General features: G+C 38.9%; 1 protein-coding gene across 8 annotated transcripts in view; it reads right to left on the bottom strand.

The window, feature by feature from the left end:
- rgs3a (regulator of G protein signaling 3a) overlaps nucleotides 1–25,035 on the bottom strand; it is a 354,609-nt gene that overhangs the window by 152,046 nt on the left and 177,528 nt on the right. For 7 of the 8 annotated variants that reach the window (XM_061876388.1, XM_061876386.1, XM_061876385.1 and 4 more), the window contains one exon: nucleotides 22,874–23,008. In XM_061876388.1, the coding sequence (XP_061732372.1) occupies nucleotides 22,874–23,008 (135 nt within the window). Of the gene's footprint in view, nucleotides 1–2,381; nucleotides 2,533–22,873; nucleotides 23,009–25,035 lie in introns of those variants that run through there. The other variant, XM_061876392.1, reaches the window with a different exon arrangement.

Below are 25,035 nucleotides of genomic sequence, written 5' to 3'. Positions count from 1 at the left end.
AATTAAAGGAAATACTGGTTCCTCACCAAAATGTAAGTTATTTTTGATTCCTCAACATATTACAACATATTTTACAAAGTCAGCTATGTGAACCACTTCACCAAAATTTGCATATGCCCACAAAAAAAATAAAAAAAATCCTGACTCCAAACCAAAATATAATAGTTATTTCTAATTTCTCAACATATTACAATAGATTTTAGAACATCAACTATGTAAACCATTACACCTTTATTGCATATTTCCACAAAATTAAAGGAAATACTGGTTCCTCACCAAAATGTAAGTTATTTTTGATTCCTCAACATATTACAACATATTTTACAAAGTCAGCTATGTGAACCACTACACCATTATTTGCATACGTCCACAAAATTGAAGGAAATATTGGTTCCTCACCAAAACGTATGTTATTTTAAATTCCTCAACACATTACAACATATTTTACAAAGTCAGCTATGTGAACCCCTACACCATTATTTGCATATTCTTGCAAAAAATAAAGAAATCCTGACTCCAAACCAAAATGTAACAGTTATTTTTAATTCCTCAACATACCACAACATATTTTCGAAAGTCAGCTATGCGAACCACTACACCGCTAATTGCATATTTCCACAAAATTAAAAGAAATACTGGTTCCTCACCAAAATTTAAGTTATTTTGGATTTCACAACACATTACAACATATTTTTTAAAGTCAGCTATGTGAACCACTACACCATTATTTGCATATTTCCGCCAAAAATTAAAGAAATCCTGACTCCAAACCAAAATGTAACAGTTATTTTTGATTTCTCAACATGTTACAACAGATTTTTGAAAGTCAGCTATGTGAACCACAATACTTCTAATTGTATATGTCTACACAACAAAAAACAAATCCTGGCTCCACACAAACATTGAATAATTTTTTGTTGATGTTTTTTTTTTTAATCTCTTAACATTTTACCACAGATTTTAAAAAGTCAGCTATGTGAACAATTACACCACTAAATGCATATTTCCACAAAATTAAAGGAAATACTGGTTCCTCACCAAACTATAAGTTATTTTAGACTTCTCAATATATTACAACATATTTTACAAAGTCAGCTATGTGAACCACTACACCACTAATTGCACATTTCCACAAAAAATTAAGAAATCCTGGCTCCACACCAAAATGTAAGTTATTTTTGATTTCCATACATTTTACAACAGATTTTAGAAAGGAGAGACAGTTAGCAAGATTATACAGTACTATAAAATGTCCACTATGTGAACTACTATATTACTAATTTTATATGTTCACAAAATTAAAAAACAAATCCTTGTCCCACACAAAAAATAAGAGTATTTAGTTTTTTTCAATTTCTCAACATTTTACAACACATTTTAGAAAGTCAGCTATGTGAACCACTGCACCACTAATTGCACATTTCCACAAAAAATTAAGAAATCCTGGCTCCACACCAAAATGTAAGTTATTTTTGATTTCCATACATTTTACAACCGATTTTAGAAAGGAGAGACAGTTAGCAGGATTATACAGTACTATAAAATATCCACTATGTGAACTACTATATTACTAATTTTATATGTTCACAAAATTAAAAACAAATCCTTTTCCCACACAAAAAAATAAGAGTATTTAGTTTTTTTCAATTTCTCAACATTTTACAACACATTTTAGAAAGTCAGCTACAGTATGTGAACCACTACACCACTAATTGCATATATCCACAACATTCTAAAACAAATCCTGGCTCCACACAAAAATGTAGAAGGTTTTTTTAATTGCTCAACATTTCACAACATATCCTACAAAGTCAGCTATGTGAACCACCATACTATCTATGAGTGACCAATAACAACAAAAAGGAAAAAGAGAACACCCCAAAGTCTATATTTTTCTTTTATTCCCTAACCCTTTACAAATGATTTCTAACTTCAGTAATGTGGAATAACTTTTTACAGACCTAAATAAAATAAATGTTGCCATAAAATGCTACATTTTTCCAAATCAATGTATGCTATATATAAATATAATTCATGTATTTATCCAACTTGACCACAAAATATATGAATGTATTATTGTATACTATTTGTCTTTGCACACTGACTGGGCACTTGTGATTTTATTCATGCCTGCTATCAATTATTTATCAAGGAAAAACCGTTACCACGTCACTGTCTGCACCAGGCGTTGAATAAAAAAGACAATTTCCAGCCCAAAATGAAGTCCGAAAGGAGCAATAAAAACCAAAAAAGCTGAAGCTCCAACAATCAGTAGCCCCTCTCCAAAAAAGCAGCAGGGGTCCCACAGCCATTATCATCCCAAAAAAGCATGCACTTCAATTATAACAACATCCTAATTCCAAACCAAAATAGAACATTACCTTAGACACGGGCATCTGGACGCACAGCTTGCTGGAGTGTGTGTGCAAGGAAGACACACATGCAGACATAAAGACACACTCTGAGGCGGCACGTGCACACACACACACACACACACACACACACACACAGTAGAGCAGCTAATCCGGCGTCTGTGATGTGTGCTTCCCTTGTCTTGTATGGGATGTCGCAGCAGTCGGACGGTGAGAGAGCAGTAGAGCAAAAGGGAGGTATGGAGAGTGGAAAGGGTGAAGGATACAGGAAATTAAAGGAGAGATAGGAAGAGAATGGTGAAGTGTCGTGTAAACATAAAGAGGGTGAAGGTTATGCAAAGATTCAATGGAAGTAACTCTGGCCAGCGCAGCTTCCAAGTGTCCTTCCTCTCCCTTCTCCCGCTCCATCTATCTCTCTCAGCCTCCCTCTCGGCGTGCTATTTTTAGAAGTTACTCGTCACAAATCAAAGCCGTGAATCAAAACCACACCGACGACACACACACACACACACAGATATTATTCTCTTTCTTGTGTGTGCGCCCAACCCCAGGAGGTTTGTTCCATCAGACCTTATCTAATCGCATCATGTGCTTGTATGTGTCGGCCTATTTTAAATATAGGCACTTACACAGTGCCTGTCTCTGTCACCCTCCGCCTCTGACTGAAGGCATGTCTGGTAATCATTGGGGGGGTGGGGGGGTGGAATATCAACTTGAAACTTTGCCCCGTATTGTTAATTAGTGGCCAAAAGTGTCTCTCGGTGGAAGCATTTTCCCCGTAAACCATTGTTCCTCAAACTTTTTTCACCAATACCACCTTGGGATACATGTGGCTCTCAAAGGACCACCATTATGACCAACATTAAAACGCAGTAGCGTAGTAGGCCTAAGTATTCATTAAAAACAAGGCAGAGGTTTTATTTAAAAAATATCCATCCATTTATTTTCTACCGCTTGTCCCTTTCGGGGTCGCGAGGGGTCGCTGGAGCCTATCTCAGAAAAGATTTGGCTCTCTAAGTGACACCATTATGACCAACATTAAAACACAGTAACGTAGTAGGCCTAAGTATTCATTAAAAAAAAGGCAGAGGTTTTATTTAACAAATAAACATCCATCCATCCATCCATCCATCCATCCATTTTCTACCGCTTGTCCCCATCTCAGAAAAGATTTGGCTCTCCAAGTACAGCCATTATGACCAACATAAAAACAGAGTAGCGTACTAGGCCTAAGTATTCATTAAAAAAAGGCAGAGGTTTTATTTAATAAATAACCATCCATCCATGCATCCATTTTCTACCGCTTGTCCCTATCTCAGAAAATATTTGGCTCTCCAAGTACCACCATTATGACCAACATTAAAACACTGTAGCGTAGTAGGTCTAAGTATTCATTAAAAAGAAGGCAGAGGTTTTTATTAACAAATATCCATCCATCCATCCATCCATCCATCCATCCATTTCCCACCGCTTGTCCCTTTCGGGGTCGCTGGATCCTATCTCAGAAAAGATTTTGGCTATCCAAGTACCACCATTATGACCAACATTAAAATACAGTAGCGTAGTAGGCCAAAGTATTCATTAAAAACAAGGCAGAGGTTTTATTTAAAAAATATCCATCCATTTATTTTCTACCGCTTGTCCCTTTCGGGGTCGCGAGGGGTCGCTGGAGCCTATCTCAGAAAAGATTTGGCTATCTAAGTACCACCTTTATGACCAACATTAAAACACAGTAGCGTAGTAGGCCTAAGTATTCATTGAAAAAAAGGCTGAGGTTTTTTTCATCCATCCATCCATCCATTTTCTACCGCTTGTCCCCATCTCAGAAAAGATTTGGCTCTCCAAGTACAGCCATTATGAACAACATAAAAACAGACTAGCGTACTAGGCCTAAGTATTCATTACAAAAAGGCAGAGGTTTTATTTAATAAATAACCATCCATCCATACATCCATTTTCTACCGCTTGTACCTGTCTCAGAAAATATTTGGCTCTCCAAGTACCACCATTATGACCAACATTAAAACACTGTACCGTAGTAGGCCTAAGTATTCATTAAAAACAAGGCATAGGTTTTATTTAACTAATATCCATCCATCCATCCATCCATCCATCCATTTCTACCGCTTGTCCCTTTTGGGGTCGCTGGATCCTATCTCAGAAAAGATTTTGGCTATCCAAGTACCACCATTATGACCAACATTAAAACACAGTAGCGTAGTAGGCCCAAGTATTCATTAAAAAAAGGCAGAGGTTTTATTTAACAAATAACTATCCATCCATCCATACATACATACATTTCCTGACGCTTGTCCCTATCTCAGAAAAGATTTGGCTCTCCAAGTACCACCATTATGACCAACATTAAAACACAGTAGCGTAGTAGGCCTAAGTATTCATTAAAAACAAGGTGGAGGTTTTATATAACAAATATCCATCCATCCATCCATCCATTTTCTACTGCTTGTCCCCTATCTCAGAGAAGATTTGGCTCTCCAAGTACCACAATTATGACCAACATTAAAACACAGTAGCGTAGTGGGCCTAAGTTTTCATTAAAAACAAGGCAGAGGTTTTATTTAACCAGTATCCATCCATCTATCCATCAATCCATCCATTTTCTGCCGCTTGTCCCTTTTCGGGTCGCGAGGGGTCGCTGGAGCCTATCTCAGAAAAGATTTGGCTCTCTAAGTACAACCATTCTGACTCACATTACAACACAGTAGCGTAGTAGGCCTAAGTATTCATTAAATAAAGGCAGAGGTTTTATTTAACAAATAACCATCCATCCATCCATTCATTTTCTACCTCTTGTCCCCATCTCAGAAAAGATTTGGCTCTCCATGTACCACCATTATGACCAACATTAAAACACAGTAGTGTAGTAGGCCTAAGTATTCATAAAAAAAAGGCAGAGGTTTTATTTAACAAATAACCATTCATCCATCCATCCATTTCCTACCGCTTGTCCCTTTCGGGGTCGCTGGATCCTATCTCAGAAAAGAGTTTGGCTATCCAAGTACCATCATTATGACCAACATTACAACACAGTACCATAGTAGGTCAAAGTATTCATTAAAAACAAGGCAGAGGTTTTATTGAACAAATAACCATTCATCCATCCATCCATTTTCTACCGCTTGTCCCTATCTCAGAAAAGATTTGGCTCTCCAAGTACCACCATTAAAACACTGTAGCGTAGTAGGCCTAAGTATTCAGGAAAAACAAGGCAGGGGTTTTATTTAAAAAATATCCATACATCCATCTATTTCCTACCACTTGTCCCCATCTCAGAAAAGATTTGGCTCTTAACTACCACATTTATGACCAACATTAAAACACAGTAGCGTAGTAGGCCTAAGTATTCATGAAAAACAAGGCAGTGGTTTTATTTAACAAATATCCATCCATTCATCCATCCATCCACTTTCTACCGATTGTCCCTTTCGGGGTCGCGAGAGCCTATCTCAGAAAATATTTATCTCTCTAAATAGCACCATTATGACCAACATTAAAACACAGTAGCATAATAGGCCTAATTATTTATTAAAAACAAGGCATAGATTTTTTTAAGGAATATCCAACCATCCATTTCCTTCCGCTTGTCCCTTTTGGGGTCGCTGGAGCCTATATCAGAAAACATTTGGCTCTCTAAGTACCACCATTATGACCAAAATTAAAACACAGTAGCGTAGAAGGCCTAAGTATTCATTAAAAACAAGACGGAAGTTTTATGTAACAAATATCCATCCATTCATCCATCCATCCATTTTCTACCACTTGTCCCGTTCGGGGTTGCGAGGGGTCGCTGGAGCCTATCTCAGAAAATATTTACCACCATTATGACCAACATTAAAACACAGTAGCGTAGTAAGCCTAAGTATTCATTAAAATCAAGGCAGAGGTTTTATTTAACAAATATTCACCCACCCGTCCATTTTTCTACCGCTTGTCAGCTGCGGTAGGCGGGTTCACCCTGGACAAGTCGCCACCTCATCACAGGGCCAACACAAATAGACAGACAACATTCACACTCACATTCACACACTAGGGCCTTATTAGTGTTGCCAATAAACCTCTCCCCAGGTGCATGTTTTTGGAGGTGGGAGGAAATCGGAGTACCCGGAGGGAACCCACGCAGTCACGGGGAGAACATGCAAACTCACAACATACAAAACTGTAGTGAGTTTGCATAATTCACGAACAGAACTTTTGTTATTGGAGACTTCCGGTCGGACGGTTTTTCGCGGGACACATTTCCAGCGAGAGTTGCATAAGTGATCCACGGATGAGAAAACGTTGCTCCGTTGTTGATCTAAGTAAAGTCTGAATGTCATTAAAACAGTTAGCGCCATCTTTTGATACTTCTTCCACTCTCATCCTTGCACGCTACACCGCTTCAACAAAGATGACGGGGAGAAGACGCTGTCGAAAGTGAGTCACTCAAATAAGACCGCCCACAAAATGGCGCAACCTGAAAAGACGCAAAAGAAAGTGACTTGAAGATGATCTGTAATACATTATCTATGCAACATGTTCACCAAAGAACCACCATTACATGTTATGCAGACCACAAGATAGTGTTTTAAATTTAGAAAAACATTATAGTATAACCCTTTTATTGCGCTGTGGGGGGGCGTGGCCTGCGGACCTGCAGAGAAGCGGGGTGTGCCAGGACCGGCTTACAGATCAGCGACAGGTGCGTAGATGACACAGCTGAGAGTGTTTGTCTAACCACCTGTTGCTCTGTTAAAGGCAGCGGTCCGAAAGGAGAGGGAGAGTTGTTGATGGTGGAAGACGAGAACAAGCACGAGCGAGAGCGAGAAAGACTTTGACATAGCTGGAAAGCACAAAAATGACAATTTATTGAAAAATAAAACATTATTCGTAACCCTGAACGCAGCTGTCAAGTCCGTGGTTGGTGGTCCGAAGAACCCGGAGGAGCAAGACCTCCACATGCGCCTTATAATCCGGTGAGCCTTTTGTATGAAAACAGACCTAAATAGACCCACTCATCGGCAGTGCACTTTTTAATCCGTTTCGCCCTATGGTCCACAAAATAAGGTAAATGCAAATGAAAATACAACATCCACCACTTAAGTCATATTTTTTGCGCTAAAGCAATTTATTTTATAACTTTAACTCCAGACTTACTCAGTCTGTTTGATAATGTTATTGTGAAAAAGTGTATTATAACTGATTACCGCTGTGGCCCATACTGCCCACAGCTGGGAAACCGATATTTTTGGCCCTATGGTTCAGAAACACTGACATCAAGTAATGCAAAGATGCTTGTCAAAGATCCTCTATATACCATTAGCCCGCTGCTGTTTTCAAGGACCTACGACAAACACCACACAAAGATCCTGTATAAGAGTGATTTTCAACTAGTGTGCCGTGAGATACAGTCTGGTGTGCCGTGGGAGATTTTCTAATTTCACATATTTGGGTTAAAAACATTTTTTGTAAACCAGTAATTGTAGTCTGCAAATGATGTGTTGTTGATGAGTGTCTAGAGCTCGGCAGAGTAACCGTGCAATAATCTTCCATATCATTAGGTGGCAGCAGGTAGCCAATTGCTTTGTAACTGCAGGTAAAAAGGTATGCTTAAACCAAAAATCAAAAAAAGGTGAGTGCCCTTAAGAAGAGGCATAGAAGTTCAGGGAAGGCTATGCAGAACGAAAGTAAAACTGAACTGGCTACAAAGTAAACAAAAATAGAATGCTGGACGACAGCAAAGACTTACTGGGGAGCAAAGACGGCGTCCACAATGTACAACCGAACATGACATAACAACTAACAATGTCCCCACAAAGAAGGATAAAAACAACTGAAATATTCATGATTGCAAAACAAAGTAGATGCGGGAAATATAAGACATGAAACTGCTAAAGGAAAATACCCACAAAAGAGGAAAAAGCCACTAAAATAGGAACACAAGACAAGAACTAAAACACTACACAGGAAAACAGCAAAAAGCTCAAAATAAGTCAGAGTGTTGTGTTTTGTCATTTCCCTGCCTTCTTTTTTATGGTGATGTCTGTTTTCTTCAGTTCATTAGTCCCCAGCGAGGCACACCTGCAACAAATTTCTACCTAGGAGTATTTAAGCTCGTCACTGACAGCTGGGTGCTGCCGGTTATTGTCTCCTGTACGTCCCACCTGCATGCGCCTGCTTCACTTCGTCAATCCTGGTATGTTGTCTTTCCTTATTCCTGAAATCCCTCACCTCTTTGTGTTTGCTTCCTAGCCTCCCTGAGGTAAAGAGGATTTTGTGTTGGCCCTTTTGCTGTGCTCAGTGTGCCCTGGCCTTTTCCCCTGCCGAGCACTGAGAAACCTGTTTTTGTTTGTTTATTCATGGTGTGCACTTCTGCCCCATCGCCTCTTGTTACACTTTTTGGACTTATTAAATGTTCCCTTTTTGTAATTCTACCTTGCCTCCCGTCTCTGCATCCTGGGGTCGCCTCCTTGATCAGGCCATAACACAGGGTGTGATGTGACAGGTGTTGATGGTACACCTACTTTGAGACAAGAGCTATAGTGATGCATGTTTGGTTATGGTTTTGAAGTCAACAATTGCGACGACGACTTTTTACTGTCAACTGAGTTTATGATGTCTGCTGGTGGTGTGCTTCCGGATTTTTTCAACACAAAAAATGTGCTATGGCACAAAAAAGGGTTGGAAAAACACTGCTGTAGTAGACAGGAGCGCTCTGCTGGTGAATCAGTTCATAATTTGATATTTAAAATTGTTCATCATACTTTGGCATAACTGGTAACCACAATGGCATCCAAAAATAAAAAAGCCAAAGAAAAAGCAGATAAGTTGAAGTCTCATATTCCAACTGTCGTCACAGCTCCACTGCATGCTGAGCACACTGCAGCCTCATTTCTTTATTTTCATCAAGCCTGTAATTAAAGTTGCAAGTGAACGCATGGCGTTCCGCCCTCTTCGGGGCCAAGTGGGCACCGCTCGGGTCCGCGCCCACTCTGCTCGGTTACACAACACAGTTATGAATAGTTAAAGTTGAGCTAAAATAAAGCTAAACACCGGCCCACCGAAGGGAAGGCATTAATGTTTAAAGAGAGACAAGGGAATTAATCCACTGCAGGCTGCAGTAGTGAGTAACATAACATCTCCGTGCTGCACCGTGCATGTGTGTGTGTGAGTGTGTGTGCGTGTGTGTGCGTGTGTGTGTGTTCATTTAGGAGAAAGCTAAACAGGAAGAGAGAGTACTGTAAGTGGGCCAAATGACCAAGGAGAAGATGTCTGAGGAGATACAGTATCTGCTTCCAGCGACGGGCCAAAGACAAAACATAACATAAGAATTTGGTGACTGGAAAATGAGTTTTGAGCTTATGCAAGCATCGACATTTACAGTAGTCTGGTCACACATTGTACAGTACTAGGGGGGAGGAATGTGATAGGAGTTCAATGAGAATTCAGCTCAGTGAGTGTCTAAAAGCCGGGGTGTCCAAAGTGCGGCTATTGTTTTAAAAATGGGCATATTCCAGGGGTGTCCAACGTGTTTTTATTGAGGGCCACATTGCAATTATGGCTGCCCTCAGAGGGCTATTTGTAACAGTGAACATACATGAGTAACACTAATAGTAATATCCTATTCACACAATTTACATAGGCAACTGTTTTTAATTTATTTTATTTTATACTAACGGATTGATGAGTAGCTTGCTTAGAAAATTGCAAGTGAAAAGGACGAGCAGATACTCGGGTATTTATTTTGCTAATCCAAAAAAAAGTGCTTGGAAAATCTTGTTGCATGATCAGATAATATTGAAATGTAGATCATATGCAATTGATTGCTGTATATGTGTTGTAAAAATGCCAAAAACAAACACTTGTAGCCAAAAAATTTAATGTCGAGGCATTGTTTAAAACGATAAATTAAGAACATAGTTTATTATTTTTAGACTTTCGCAGGCCACTATAATGATATGACACACCATTGTAAATAATGTGGCTGGCCAAATTTAAAGGGGAACATTATCACCAAACCTATGCAAGCGTCAATATATACCTTGATGTTGCAGGAAAAAGACCATGTATTTTTTTAACCGATTTCCGAACTCTAAATGGGTGAATTTTGGCAAATTAAACGCTTTTCTGTTTATCGGTCTTTTAGCGATGACGTCAGAACGTGACGTCACCGAGGTAACACACCCGCCATATTCATTTTCACATTACAAACACCGGGTCTCAGCTCTGTTATTTTCCGTTTTTTCAACTATTTTTTGGAACCTTGGAGACATCATGCCTCGTCGGTGTGTTGTCGGAGGGTGTAACAACACTAACAGGGAGGGATTCAAGTTGCACCACTGGCAAGAAATCTGCCGCCAGACCCCCATTGAATGTGCCAGAGTGTCTGCACATTTTACCGGCGATGCTAAGACAGACATGGCACAGAGATGTATGGATAACCTGCAGATTCATTTGCAACGATAAAGTCAACAAAATCACAAAGGTGAGTTTTGTTGATGTTGTTGACTTATGTGCTAATCAGACATATTTGGTCACGGCATGACTGCCAGCTAATCGATGCTAACATGCTATGCTAATCGATGCTAACATGCTATTTACGCTAGCTGTATGCACATTTGAAACTAGATACCCACACTTAATGCGAAACAAACACTTACCAATCGACGGATTTAAGTTTCTCCAGTGTCACAAGATGCGAAAGTCCTGTTCGTTTGGTCCGCACATTTTACCGGCGATGCTATTAAGGCAGTCATGCTATGGGCCACTTCATTAGGTACACCCATGCTATGGCCGAATAGCGTCAATAGCCGAATAGCGTCAATAGCTATTCGCTCAATAGTTTCAATTTCTTCTTCAATTTCGTTTTCGCTATCTGCCTCCATACGCCGACCATCTTTTTCAATACATGTGTAATCTGTTGAATCGCTTAAGACGCTGAAATCCGAGTCTGAATCCGAGCTAATGTCGCTATATCTTGCTGTGGTAACCACCATGTTGTTTGTATTGGCAGCACTGTATGACGTCACAGGGAAATGGACAGTCGCATCGCAAATAGCGAAAATCAAGAAATTTAAAGCTTTTTTTAGGGATATTCCGGGAGGTGTAAAATTTTGAAATAAACTTTGAAAAATAAAAGAAGCCACTGGGAACTGATTTTTATTGTTTTTAACCCTTTTGAAATTGAGATAATTTTCCCCTTTAATGTTCAGGCTTTATTATGCTTTATTATTTCCGACCTTTCGCAGGCTACATTAAATGACGTGACAGCCCATCTTTAATAACGTGGCTGGCCAAATGTAATATCGAGGTTTTATTTAAAAAAATACATTGAGAACATGCTTTATTATTTTCAGACTTTCGCAGGCCAATTTAAATGATGTGACACCCCATTTTTAATGAAGTGGCTGGGCAAATTTTTAATGTTCAGGCTTAATATTTAAAAATAAACTAAGTAAATGGGTTGTACTTTTATAGCGCTTTTTTACCCCTTTTTAAAGGAGCCCAAAGCGCTTTGACAGTATTTCCACATTCGCCCATTCACACACTGACGCCGGGAGCTGCTGTCACGCCTAATTTCTTCCCCCTACAAAAACCTTCCCCTGGGAAGCCCCTCCAATGCCTGAAGGACCCCAATGAGAGCGGAACAATACCAAGTTATATGACTCTTAAGGGTTACAGCTGCAAAATTAGCGAAGCAAAAATAGATTGAAAGGTTAGCATGCTGGAATGCTAATATTTTTTCCTCACCGTTATTTTTCACCAATGACAATCAAGCCAATTTTAATGCTTTTAAAACAGGCAGCTGTGTGGGCTGCTTGAAGGTCCTTCTACCCTCATTAGGGTCCTTCTACCCTCATTAGGGTCCTTCAAGCATTAACGCCAAATGTCTTCCGGGGGGAAGGTTTTTGTAAGGGGAAGAAATTTGGCGTGACACTGCCATGCAAGGCGCTGACCAGGCACCCATCAGGAGCAAGGGTGAAGTGTCTTGCCCAAGGACACAACGGACGTGACTAGGATGGTAGAAGGTGGGGATTGAACCAGTAACCCTCAGATTGCTGGCACAGCCACTCTACCAACTTCGCCACGCCGTCCCCAAGTTAAGAAATACATGCTTTATCATTTCCGACCATTCGCAGGCCACAGTAAATGTGTGACACACCATTTTAAATGTTGTGGCTGGCCAAATTTAATGTTCAGGCTTAAATTTTTTAAATACATTAAAAACAGGCTTTATTATTTCCGACCATTCGCAGGCCACAGTAAATGATGTGACACACCATTTTAAATGATGTGGCTGGCCAAATTTAATGTTCAGGCTTAAATTTTTAAAATACATTAAAAACAGGCTTTATTATTTCCGACCATTTGCAGGCCACTTTAAATGATGTGACAAACCGTTTTAAATGTTGTGGCTGGCTAAATTTTATGTTCAGGCTTAAAAATTTTTAAATACATTAAAAACAGGCTTTATTATTTCCGACCATTCGCAGGCCACTTTAAATAATGTGACAAACCGTTTTAAATGTTGTGGCTGGCTAAATTTTATGTTCAGGCTTAAAAAATTTTAAATACATTAAAAACAGGCTTTATTATTTCCGACCATTCGCAGGCCACTTTAAATGATGTGACAAACCGTTTTAAATGTTGTGGCTGGCCAAATTTTATGTTCAGGCTTAAATTTTTTCAAATACATTAAAAACAGGCGTTATTATTTCCCACCTTTCGCAGGCCACAGCAAATGATGTGACAGGCCATTTTTGATGAGGTGGCTGGCCAAATGTAATGTCAAGGCTTAATTTTTAAAAATACATTAAGAACATGTTTTATTATTTCCAACCGTCCGCAGGCCACTTTAAATGATGTGACACACCATTTTAAATGGTGTGGCTGGCCAAATTTAATGTTTAGGCTTAATTTTTTAAAAATACATTAAAAACAGGCTTTATTATTTCCCACCTTTCGCTGGCCACATTAAATTATGTGACAGGCCAAATTTAATGATGTGGCTGGCCAAATGTAATGTCAAGGCTTTATTTAGAAAAATACATTAAGAACATGCTTTATTATTTTCAGACTTTCGCAGTTCACTTTAAATGATGTGACACACTATTTTAAATGGTGTTGCTAGGCAAATTTTTAATGTTCAGGCTTAAAAAACATGCTTTATTATTCCCGACCATTTGCAGGCCACTTTAAATGATGTGACAGGCCAATTTTTAATGAGGTGGCTGGCCAAATGTAATGCCAAGGCTTTATTTAAAAAAATACATTAATAACATGCTTTATTATTTTCAGACTTCCGTAGGCCACTTTAAATGATGTGACACACCATTTTAAATGGTGTAGCTGGCAGAATTTAATGTTCAGGCTTAAATTTTTAAAATACATTAAAAACAGGCTTTATTATTTCCGACCATTCGCAGGCCACTTTAAATGATGTGACAAACTGTTTTAAATGGTGTGGCTGGCCAAATTTTATGTTCAGGCTTTAATTTTTTAAAATACATTAAAAACAGGCTTTATTATTTCCGACCATTCGCAGGCCAATTTAAATGATGTGACAAACCGTTTTAAATGTTCTGGCTGGCCAAATCTTATGTTCAGGCTTAAATTTTTTAAAATACATTAAAAACAGTCTTTATTATTTCACACCTTTCGCAGGCCACAGCAAATGATGTGACAGGCCATTTTTGATGAGGTGGCTGGCCAAATGTAATGTCAAGGCTTAATTTTTAAAAATACATTAAGAACATGTTTTATTATTTCCGACCATCCGCAGGCCACTTTAAATGATGTGACACCATTTTAAATGGTGTGGCTGGCCAAATTTAATGTTCAGGCTTAAATTTTTTAAAATACATTAAAAACAGGCTTTATTATTTCCCACCTTTCTCAGGCCATAGTAAATGATGTGACAGGCCATTTTTGATGAGGTGGCTGGCCAAATGTAATGTCAAGGCTTAACTTTTAAAAATACATTAAGAACATGTTTTATTATTTCCGACCATCCGCAGGCCAATTTAAATGATGTGACACACCATTTTAAATGGTGTGGCTGGCCAAATTTAATGTTCAGGCTTAATTTTTTAAAAATACATTAAAAACAGGCTTTATTATTTCCCACCTTTCGCTGGCCACTTTAAATGATGTGACAGGCCATTTTTAACGAGGTGGCTGGCCAAATGTAATACCAAGGCTTTATTTAAAAAAAATACATTAATAACATGCTTTATTATTTTCAGACTTTCGCAGTTCACTTTAAATGATGTGACGCACTTTTTAAATGGTGTGGCTAGGCAAATTTTTAATGTTCAGGCTTAAAAAACATGCTTTATTATTTCCAACCATTTGCAGGCCACAGTAAATGATGTGACAGGCCATTTTTAATGAAGTGGCTGGCCAAATGTAATGCCAAGGCTTTATTTAAAAAAATACATTAATAACATGCTTTATTATTTTCAGACTTCCGTAGGCCACTTTAAATGATGTGACACACCATTTTAAATGGTGTAGCTGGCCAAATGTAATGTTCAAGCTTAATTTTTAAAAATACATTAAAAACAGGCTTTATTATTTCCAACCTTTCGCAGGCCACATTACATGATGTAACAGGCCATTTTAAATGATGTGACGGGCCACGAAAATGAATCGGCCTTATTTATTTTTTTTTTTTAATCTTCGGCCTTATTTATTTATTTACTATTGTGCGACTCACCTGTTGATGTGAAACTCCACTTTGCTGTACCATGCAGTATAAAAGTTGCTGGTTCACGTCTCTATAACGTTGCCTCTGATGCTGCTGTGTTATTCTAACAACAATTAAATGATCATGTGGTCAAAGAGAGCTATTTTTTTTTCTTTCCAATTTCTCAGGAACTCCAGATCATTATTACGGTTAAGAAATGCATTTCTATGCGTACAGTATATTGCTTCTATCGCTACGGTAAAGCAGATATAGAAAAAGAATGCATGACCATAATGCGCATACGTTATATATTCCTTGTGCACAAAGTGTAAATTCTCTTCCTCGCGCTGAATGTGCATTAAATGATTAATATTCAAATAATGGATGGCACGCAGAGTACAGCTTGCGCATGCAGGAGCAAAGACAAGTGGAATGGTGTGTTTAATGGGCAGGAAAGTGTGTGCGTGTGCAAAATACGTGCCGACAGTGCATCAATTTTTCCACATTTTGTTGTGTTACAGCAGGGGTAGGGAACCTATGGCCCTAGAGCCAGATGTGGCTCTTTTGATGACTGCAGCTGGCTCTCAGATAAATATTAGCTGACATTGCTTAACACGGTAAGTAATGAAAAATTCCACTGGTAATCACAGTGTCAAAAATAACGTTCAATATATAAAACATTCTCATGCATTTTAATCCATCCATCCGGTTTCTACCGCACCTGTTCAAGAAGTCGCATTATTGGTAAGAAGTATTTTACTTATTGTTGGTTAGCTTCAGAATAATGTTATTAAAAAGAATAAGACTTATTATACTCTAAAAATGTTGGTCTTTCTTAAAAATGCACGCATTTAGTTGTATTCAGTCTTAAAAAAAATATTATATGGCTCTCACGGAAATACTTTAAAATATTTGGCTTGTATGGCTCTCTCAGCCAAAAAGGTTCCCGACCCGTGTGTTACAGCCTGATTCCAAAATGGAAATAGGTAAATGTTTGTCCTAAAAAAAATCCTACAGACAATACCCAGTAATGACAATGTCAAAAAGTATATATATATATATATATATATATATATATATATATATATATATATATATATATATTTTTTTTTTTTTTTGCAATTTAAAAAAAAAGTGTGCATAATATTCACAGCCTTTGCTCAATATTTTGCTGATGCACCTTTGGCAGCAATTACAGCCTCAAGTCAAGTTTGAAGAAATTTGATAAATAAAAAAATTTAAAAAAAGTCCATCCATTTCTACCGCTTGTCCCTTTTTGGGGTCGCGGGAGGTGCTGGAGCCTATCTCAGCTGCATTCGGGCAGAGGGCGGGGTACACCCTGGACAAGTCGCCACCTCATCGCAGGTCGAACACAGATAAACAGACAACATTCACTCTCACATTCACACACTAGACCTCATAATGACAATGTAAAAAAATTATATATATATATATATACATATATATATATATATATATATATATATATATATATATATATATATATATATATATATATATATATGTGTGTAGGTGTGGGAAAAATCACAAGACTACTTCATCTCTACAGAACTGTTTCATGAGGGGTTCCCTCAATCATCAGGAGAAAAAAAAATCTCCTGATGATTTAGTCTTGTGATTTTTCCCACAACTACATATTGCGCTCTACCACGGTATCGAGCACTATTCTCTGGATAATCCAATCAAGACTTATATATATATATATATATATATATATATATATATATATATATATATATATATATATATATATATATATATGTGTGTGTGTATATATAAATATATATATATGTGTGTGTGTATATATATATATATATATATATATATATGTGTGTGTGTGTGTATATATATATACCCCATAATGACAATGTGAAATATATATATATATATAAATATATATATATTTTTTTTTTGCAATTAAAATAAAATGTATATAAAAAAATAAAAATCACATGTACATAAGTATTCACAGCCTTTGCTAAATACTTTGCTGAAGCACCTTTGCCAGCAATTACAGACTCAAGTCAAGTTTTAATAAATTTAGTAAATAAAAAAAATAAAAAATCACATTGTCATTATGGGGTATTGTTTGTAGAATTTTGAGGACAAAACATAATTCCATTTTGAAAAAAAGGTTGTATCTTAACAAAATGTGGAAGGAGTGTAGTGGTGTGAATACTTTCCGGATGTACTGTATAAGTTATCCATGTTTCTGCAATTGTAATTAATATTCATCTTGAAACTAGTTAATTGCATATAAGTTGGAATTCCTGATGAAAAAAGATTAGATTGCAGTGAATACAGAGTAAGCTGCCATAATCATGACGGACAATGCTACTTCATCATCGCTTATTTAAATCTAAAACATTAGCGCGGGCCGGAATAAAAGTTATTCAGGTCATATTGGGAAGCATTTGAGTCCTTTATAGATAATATATGTCAAAATCCGCATGGCCGCACGCAGCGAAAAACGGCACCCAAATAAATGTTGCATGTAATTACGCGGTCCTGGCTGAACACAAAGTATTTGCCTCAGAGGTACTCTGCAGAAACGCAATCAAAAGTGAACTCATTTGTTGCGACGTTCAATATGATTAAGCAAACAGTTCCTGGCCTGCAGGCGAGGACGCCATCATCAAGACTGTAGGAAGAAAGTATAATAATGACGTTTAGGAAATTGAGCCCGTGCAGGAATTGTGCTGGCAAAAACCGATCCTTGAGCTCAATTGAGGTTTTTTTTCTTCCCCACACCAACGTCCTCATGAGCATGTGCTGCAAACAAGTTCAAGGCGTGAAACGTCTGGTATCCTGAGCCGATGGCAAAAAAGATGTGTTTATTTTTTTGTAAAAGGAGTGAAAGGACTGCGCTGGATTGCGAATTTCAGAGGGGGATATAAACAGGGAAATTACAAGTGGAGTTCATCCAAATTAAGAGGCGATCAATGGAAGCTGTGTGAAAATTATGGGGGTGGATGCTTGCATCGATTCGAGGCGCTTGACGTGTTTGCCTGACATTCTTTTCAATGAAGTCATCAGTAGTTTCAATGGGGACGTTCTACACAATCATTCGTTTTTGCATCACGACGGAATAAAATGTATAAAAGCAGAATACAATTAACTGTAACAAAGATTAATGTACAAAACACAAAGCCAGTAAAGTTGGCACGTTGTGTAATTCGTAAATAAAAACAGAATACGATAATTTGCAAATCCTTTTCAAACTATATTCAATTGAATAGACTGCAAAGACAAGATACTTAATGTTCAAACTGGTCAACGTTGCTATTGTTTACAAATATTAGCTCATTTGGAATTTGATGCCTGAAACAAGTTTTAAAATAGCTGGCACACGTGGCAAGAAAGACTTGGAAAGTTAAGGAATGCTCATCAAACACTTATTTGGAACATCCCACAGTTTAACAGGCCGATTGGGAACAGGTGGGTGCCATGGTTGTGTGTAAAAGCAAATTCCATTAAATGCTCAGTCATTCACGTACAAGGATGGGGCGAGAGTCACCACTTTGTGAACAAATAGAATAGAATAGAATAGAATAGAAAGTACTTTATTGATCCCTGGGGGAAATGCAGCACCACAGTTCGCTCACAATAGACAATGATAATAATAAATAATATATTATTTATATAATATATGAATAATATGAATACATTCTACATCCATCCATCCATTGTCTACCGCTTATTCCCTTAAGGGGTCGCGGGGGGCGCTGGTGCCTATCTCAGCAACAATCGGGCGGAAGGCGGGGTACACCCTGGACAAGTCGCCACCTCATCGCAGGGCCAACACAGATAGGCAGACAACATTCACACTCACATTCACACACTAGGGCCAATTTTTTTAGTGTTTGCCAATCAACCTATCCCCAGGTGCATGTCTTTGGAAGTGGGAGGAAGCCGGAGTACCCGGAGGGAACCCACGCAGTCACGGGGGGAACATGAAAACTCCACACGGAAAGATCCCGAGCCTGGGATTGAACCCAAGACTGCAGGACTTTCGTATTGTGAGGCAGACGCACTAACCCTTCTGCCACCGTGAAGCCCTATATTCTACATATAATTCTACATTTAAGTGCAGTCAAGGAACATATGCATTATACAGTCTGATGGCTGTCGGTATGAAGGACCTTCTGTGTCATTCCGTGTTGCATTTTGATGCCTGAGTAAGTTGTTTAAGAACGGTCGGTTTGCCGGTCGGTCTGTTGGTTGTTTGGTTTGTTGGTTAGTTTTGTCTTTCAGTTGGTTGCTTGGTTTGTCTTTTGTCTGGTTGGTTAGTCTTTTGGCTTGGTTAAAACTTATCAGTTGATTTTCATAAAACTTTCAGGATATGTCCAAAACGAGATACAGAACAACTGATTCGATTTTGGGCCTGATCGGGATCATTTGTTCTACATTACTGTGTGTACGTGTATGCTTGTATGTGTGTGTTAGCGGACCTGTAAAGACATTAAATAACTGACAGGAGTGTTCACTCTCTTTCTTTCATTCGACTAGAGATAGCTGAAAATGTTACAGGCGGATTTTCAGACAGGAATGTACACTTCATCCCATGCTTACATCTCATTGTGCAACAGACTAAATAAACAATATTAGTACATAGCTCATGAAAAACAAGATTGTTTTTCTTATTTTAGTTGTAATTTAGCCAAATCACTTATATTAGAAAATTATACCATGAAAATGACTGCTGTCATTTCATTATTGTAATAAACAGTTAACTCGTTATTGAGTTAGGCGCTGGTATGGCCACAGTGTGCACATCTGATGTTGCTCACATGTGCCTCACTGGATGTTGAGGGAGTTTTTGCGTTTGCTCGGACACATGAAAAATTAGAGGGAACATTGTTTACGGCCCCTTGTCAAAAATGCACTAAAGTTGCCCGTGAGGGGCCAATACATGTTTACTCATTTGACATGTCGTTTTGTAAGTAAAAGAAGAATAGAAAGAACAATAAGTCAACACCGTAGTATTTGAAGTCTCTAAGACAGGGATGTCCAATTTGTGGCCCGGGGGCCATTTGCAGCCCGCAAGTAATTTTTAACGGCCCCATGGCACATTCTAAAAATATGAATGCATAAAATATATCGCATGCACCTGGGATAGGTTGATTGGCAACACTAAAATTGGCCCAAGTGTGTTTGTTGTCTGTCTGTCTGTGTTGGCCCTGTGATGAATGGACGACTTGTCCAGGGTGTACACCGCCTTCCGCGCGATTGTGGCTGGGATCGACTCCAGCGCCCCCCGTGTACCCGAAGGGAATAAGCAGTAGAAAATGGATGGATGTTGCATATTTTGCGTTTGTCGTTTAAAAAACCAAGCTGTTTTTTTTAAAGAAGAGCCTAAAACGAACAAACAAAAAACATAAACAACAATAAAACTTACATTTGACAAAGAGATCTGAAGTTGATCTCGAGACTATTGTGTTAAAAGTAAACAGTAAAAAATTTATAATTTATCGTTTAAGACTTTTGGGATAATCCTGTTGGATCCCCAATAATTTTAGAAGCATTTAAGTCTCACCTTAAAACTCATTTGTATACTCTAGCCTTTAAATAGACTCCCTTTTTAGACCAGTTGATCTGCCGTTTCTTTTCTTTTTCTTCTATGTCCCACTCTCCCTTGTGGAGGGGGTCCGGTCCGATCCGGTGGCCATGTACTGCTTGCCTGTGTATCGGCTGGGGACATCTCTGCGCTGCTGATCCGCCTCCGCTTGGGATGGTTTCCTGCTGGCTCCGCTATGAACGGGACTCTCGCTGCTGTGTTGGATCCGCTTTGGACTGGACTCTCGCGACTGTGTTGGATCCATTATGGATTGAACTTTCACAGTATCATGTTAGACCCGCTCGACATCCATTGCTTTCCTCCTCTCTAAGGTTCTCATAGTCATCATTGTCACCGACGTCCCACTGGGTCATTATTGTCACCAATGTCCCACTGGGTGTGAGTTTTCCTTGCCCTTATGTGGGCCTACCGAGGATGTCGTAGTGGTATGTGCAGCCCTTTGAGACACTAGTGATTTAGGGCTATATAAGTAAACATTGATTGATTGATTTAGTGTGATTTTTTTTTTTTTAAGGGTCATTGCTCAAAAAAGAAAACGAAAGTATTAATACCGATGTTGTTATGAGTTATTGACCTCTTTAAGGCTCCAATTATTGTATAATCTAAAACATCAGTGTCAAACTCTGGCCCGCGGGCCAAATCTGGTCCGCCGTGTATTTTAATTTGGCCTTTGAGGCAATATCAAATTAACATTAGAGCTGGCCCGCCGGTGTTATACAGCGGTGGTTTAGCTTTAACTCCGCATTCACCGCTAATACTCATACTTGCTAACCCTCACCCCTGATTTTATAAGGAGACTCACAAATTTCAGTGCACCTCCCGAAAATCACCAGGGGGCAACCATTCTCCCAAATTTCTCCCGATTCCCACCTGGACAACAATATTGGGGGCGTGCCTTATAGGGACTGCCTCAAGCGTCCTCTAAAACCTTTCGTCACGTCCGCTTTTCCTACGTAGAAACAGCGTACCGGCCTAGTTACATGATATATGTGGCTTTTACACACACACACACAATCTAATGCAATGCAAGCTTGGTCAACAGCCATACAGGTCACACTGAGGGTGGCCGTATAAACAACTTTAAGACTGTTACAAATATGCGCCACACTGTGAACCAACACTAAACGAGAATGACAAGCACATTTCGGGAGAACATTCACACTGTAACACAACATAAACAAAACAGAACAAATACACAGAACCCCTTGCAGCACTACCTCTTCCTGGACGCTACAATATACAAATTTATTATTAGCCTGTGGGAAAAGTTTATTTTGATATTTACCTGAGAAGGCTGCAAATAGAAAATAGGCATTCAATTTCTATTTAAATTTGATTTGATATGCCATTGCTATTTTTGAATTATTAGTATTATTTGAAACTCGATTTTGCATGTCACTATAAAGTTATATAAGTCTCGCTTGTTCAATATTCAATGCAAAACTTGTTTGGGTCCCTATTAAAAGGTTAATTTGCTCAACCTTGGCCTGCGGCTTTGTTCGGTTTAAAATTTTGGCCCACTCTGTATTTGAGTTTGACACCCCTGATCTAAAATATTCCACATGTTATTGAGTGAAAATATTGCTTTTTTTTTTTTTTTTTTTTTTACAAAAAAATTGGTTTTCTTTGACAACAATAGCATACAACTCAAATTTTTAAAAAACATTATATTGACAGAAAGACCTAATGTGGATATAGATATTTAAACCTTGAATAGTAATACAAATAATAATACTGAATAATGACACATTTTTAATATTTTTTTGACCAAAACCCTTTGGGGTCCCCGGGATCAAGCCTGAGTGGAGGCTTGATTGTATATTTGTGATACATATTTTGTATTGGTTTTTGAAATAAAAAATATCAAAATGACCCTTGCTTGCTTTGATGTTAGTGTGCGGCCCTCAGTGGAAAATGTTTGGACACCCCTGCTCTAAGAGCACATGAAAAAAGAAGTTAATAGCACTCGAGTGAGTCAAGCAGCACAACCCCTTGAGCCGAGCGACAATTTAAATAAGCGGCCAAAAGCACCAAAGAAGAGGAATAAAGCTGGAAACATTGCTGATTAAGTGTGCCAGGCATCGGGAATGAAGTGGGCTACTGTACATGCTAATATATGCGCTCACACATGTTCATGTGTTAACTGCTTCATGATTAAGGCTGGGGACGAATGTGAAAAAAAAGACTCGGATGCGGACAAGAGAGTCCAGTTTGTACCTGATCAAAGTGATCGATGGTGGGATCCCTTCTTTGAAGCTGGAGCTGCTGGTCAATGTTGTCCTTCAGGCACTGGCACACACGATGCTTCTGGTCTGCCGAATACGCTTCCAGGCTGAGCAGGCAGTCACATTTCTGTGCGAGACAAGATAGAGGGATGGACATTACTGCTAGGATCCAACATCCACATGAAAATCCGCACAGTTCTTGGCAGCTGTCGTTACCAGGAATTCACCGCAAAAAACAAGGTCACGATGTGTAGGTCATCACGGGATGTTGAATGCGTTAATTTTACAGTGGATAATTGTTTTTGTTTACGGTATATTGTTATGAAAAAAACTGATGCATTGTTTACCTGTCTACAAAAAAAAAAACGATTGAATTTACGGTAAAATACTGACAGCTGTGATTACCAGGAATTCACCATGAAACAAATTAGGGCCATTTTTAGTGTTCAATCAATCAATCAATCAATCAATCAATGTTTATTTATATAGCCCTAAATCACAAGTGTCTCAAAGGGCTGCACAAGCCACAACGACATCCTCGGTTCAGATCCCACATCAGGGCAAGGAAAAACTCAACCCAATGGGATAATGAGAAACCTTGGAGAGGACCTCAATTTCATTTTATTCTCAGAAAAATACCACTTTATTCTCGTAACACCGCCACTTTATTTTTTGTGATATTACAACATTAAAAATAAATCAGACTTTCTTTTTGTAATGTTTCCAAATATTCACGTAATTATGAGTCTGTGACCACGCCCCGCCTGTGGACGGGGCATGCACAGGAGCCGGCTGGAAGCAGATGACAGGTGAGTGGATACCTCAGCTGGAACGAGTTATCTAATCACCTGTCTCTATTTAGCAACGTTGGTGACCGCAGGACGGGGCTGAAAAGCCAGAGGAGACCCAGGAGGTGTTGGTGACGACAGAGAGACTGTGGAGGAGCGAGCCAGTTAAAAACGTCGTGAGTGAACGAACTGAGACTGAAAAGACTTGGTGAACGAGCAAGAGGAGGAGATGCTGTGAAAAATAAAAAATGAAAAGAAAAGACATTTATGAACAAGCAAAAGAAGAAATATTGTGTGTAAAGAGATTAAAAAGAATTGTCAACGTGAACACCTGCTGTGATCCTTCGGTCCTGAAGATCCCACGACACAAGTCTGTCACAGAGTCTTCTTTAGAAATAAAACATTTTTAGTAATGATTTTTTTTCTGTTGTAAGTACCGTATTTTCCTGACCATAGAGCGCACCAGATTGACAATGGCAACAGCGGAGGATGAATGTCCCATAACAAGAAGATAAAGAGAAAAAAATAAGATTTTTGACTATGGTGTCGGTACGGACTACAAAGGCAGAAACGCTCAAATTTTCAGGACTTATGCAGATCCCAAATACAGATCAGCAGGTACCAGAAGGTAAGAAAAGTTGCTTTGGCATAATATTGCGAAACAAAACGCCAAATAATATGTCTTACCTTATACACACAGCATAATAATACTCGTATGTTGAAGCACAGTACAATCCATCAAGCGGTGCGGCTTCATAGCTTACCAAAGTCGTACTAAAACATGTTGATGGATTGTTGAGAATCGTGTGTAATGTTCTATATTTAAAAATGTTGGTGTTGTTTACTTGAGTCATATTGCAGTCTACACCCATCTCTTATGTGTGACTGCCATTATATTGCAGTCTACATGTTGTGCTTGGCATGGCGGCAGTGGAGGCTCATCCATGGGGTTTTGGGGCACTAAGAGGTTAACCCCTTTACTACTGTTACCCCAAGTGGCCCTTGGCAAAAGCCTAGTACCTGACTGCCCCCTAGCCAGGGACACGGTGAACACCTCAACGGCGAAGCAGGCGGAAGACGATAGATTTAAGAACTACCACAATGGCTGCGATGGTGGGAGAAGGCTGCAGCAGAAAAGGCTCCCCAGTCGTCTTGGACTCCATGCTACTGGACCCTGGCCCGATTCTGTCAAGGATCGGGTGGTGACTGTCTGTGCACCAGTTTCCCCACGCAAAATAAAGTCACACACAGGCATCCTCCATAAAGGGGTACACCCCTACCAGGAGGATCGTCATACTCGTTCGAGTGACCGCCGATGATGATTGCAGTCCACACGTATCTCTTATGTGTGACTGCCATCTACTGG

Source organism: Nerophis ophidion, linkage group LG17 (assembly GCF_033978795.1).
Source record: "Nerophis ophidion isolate RoL-2023_Sa linkage group LG17, RoL_Noph_v1.0, whole genome shotgun sequence".
Classification (NCBI taxonomy): Eukaryota; Metazoa; Chordata; class Actinopteri; order Syngnathiformes; family Syngnathidae; genus Nerophis; species Nerophis ophidion.
The sequence above is the reverse complement of the archived record's forward strand: the minus strand, read 5'-3'. Positions and strand labels throughout refer to the sequence as shown.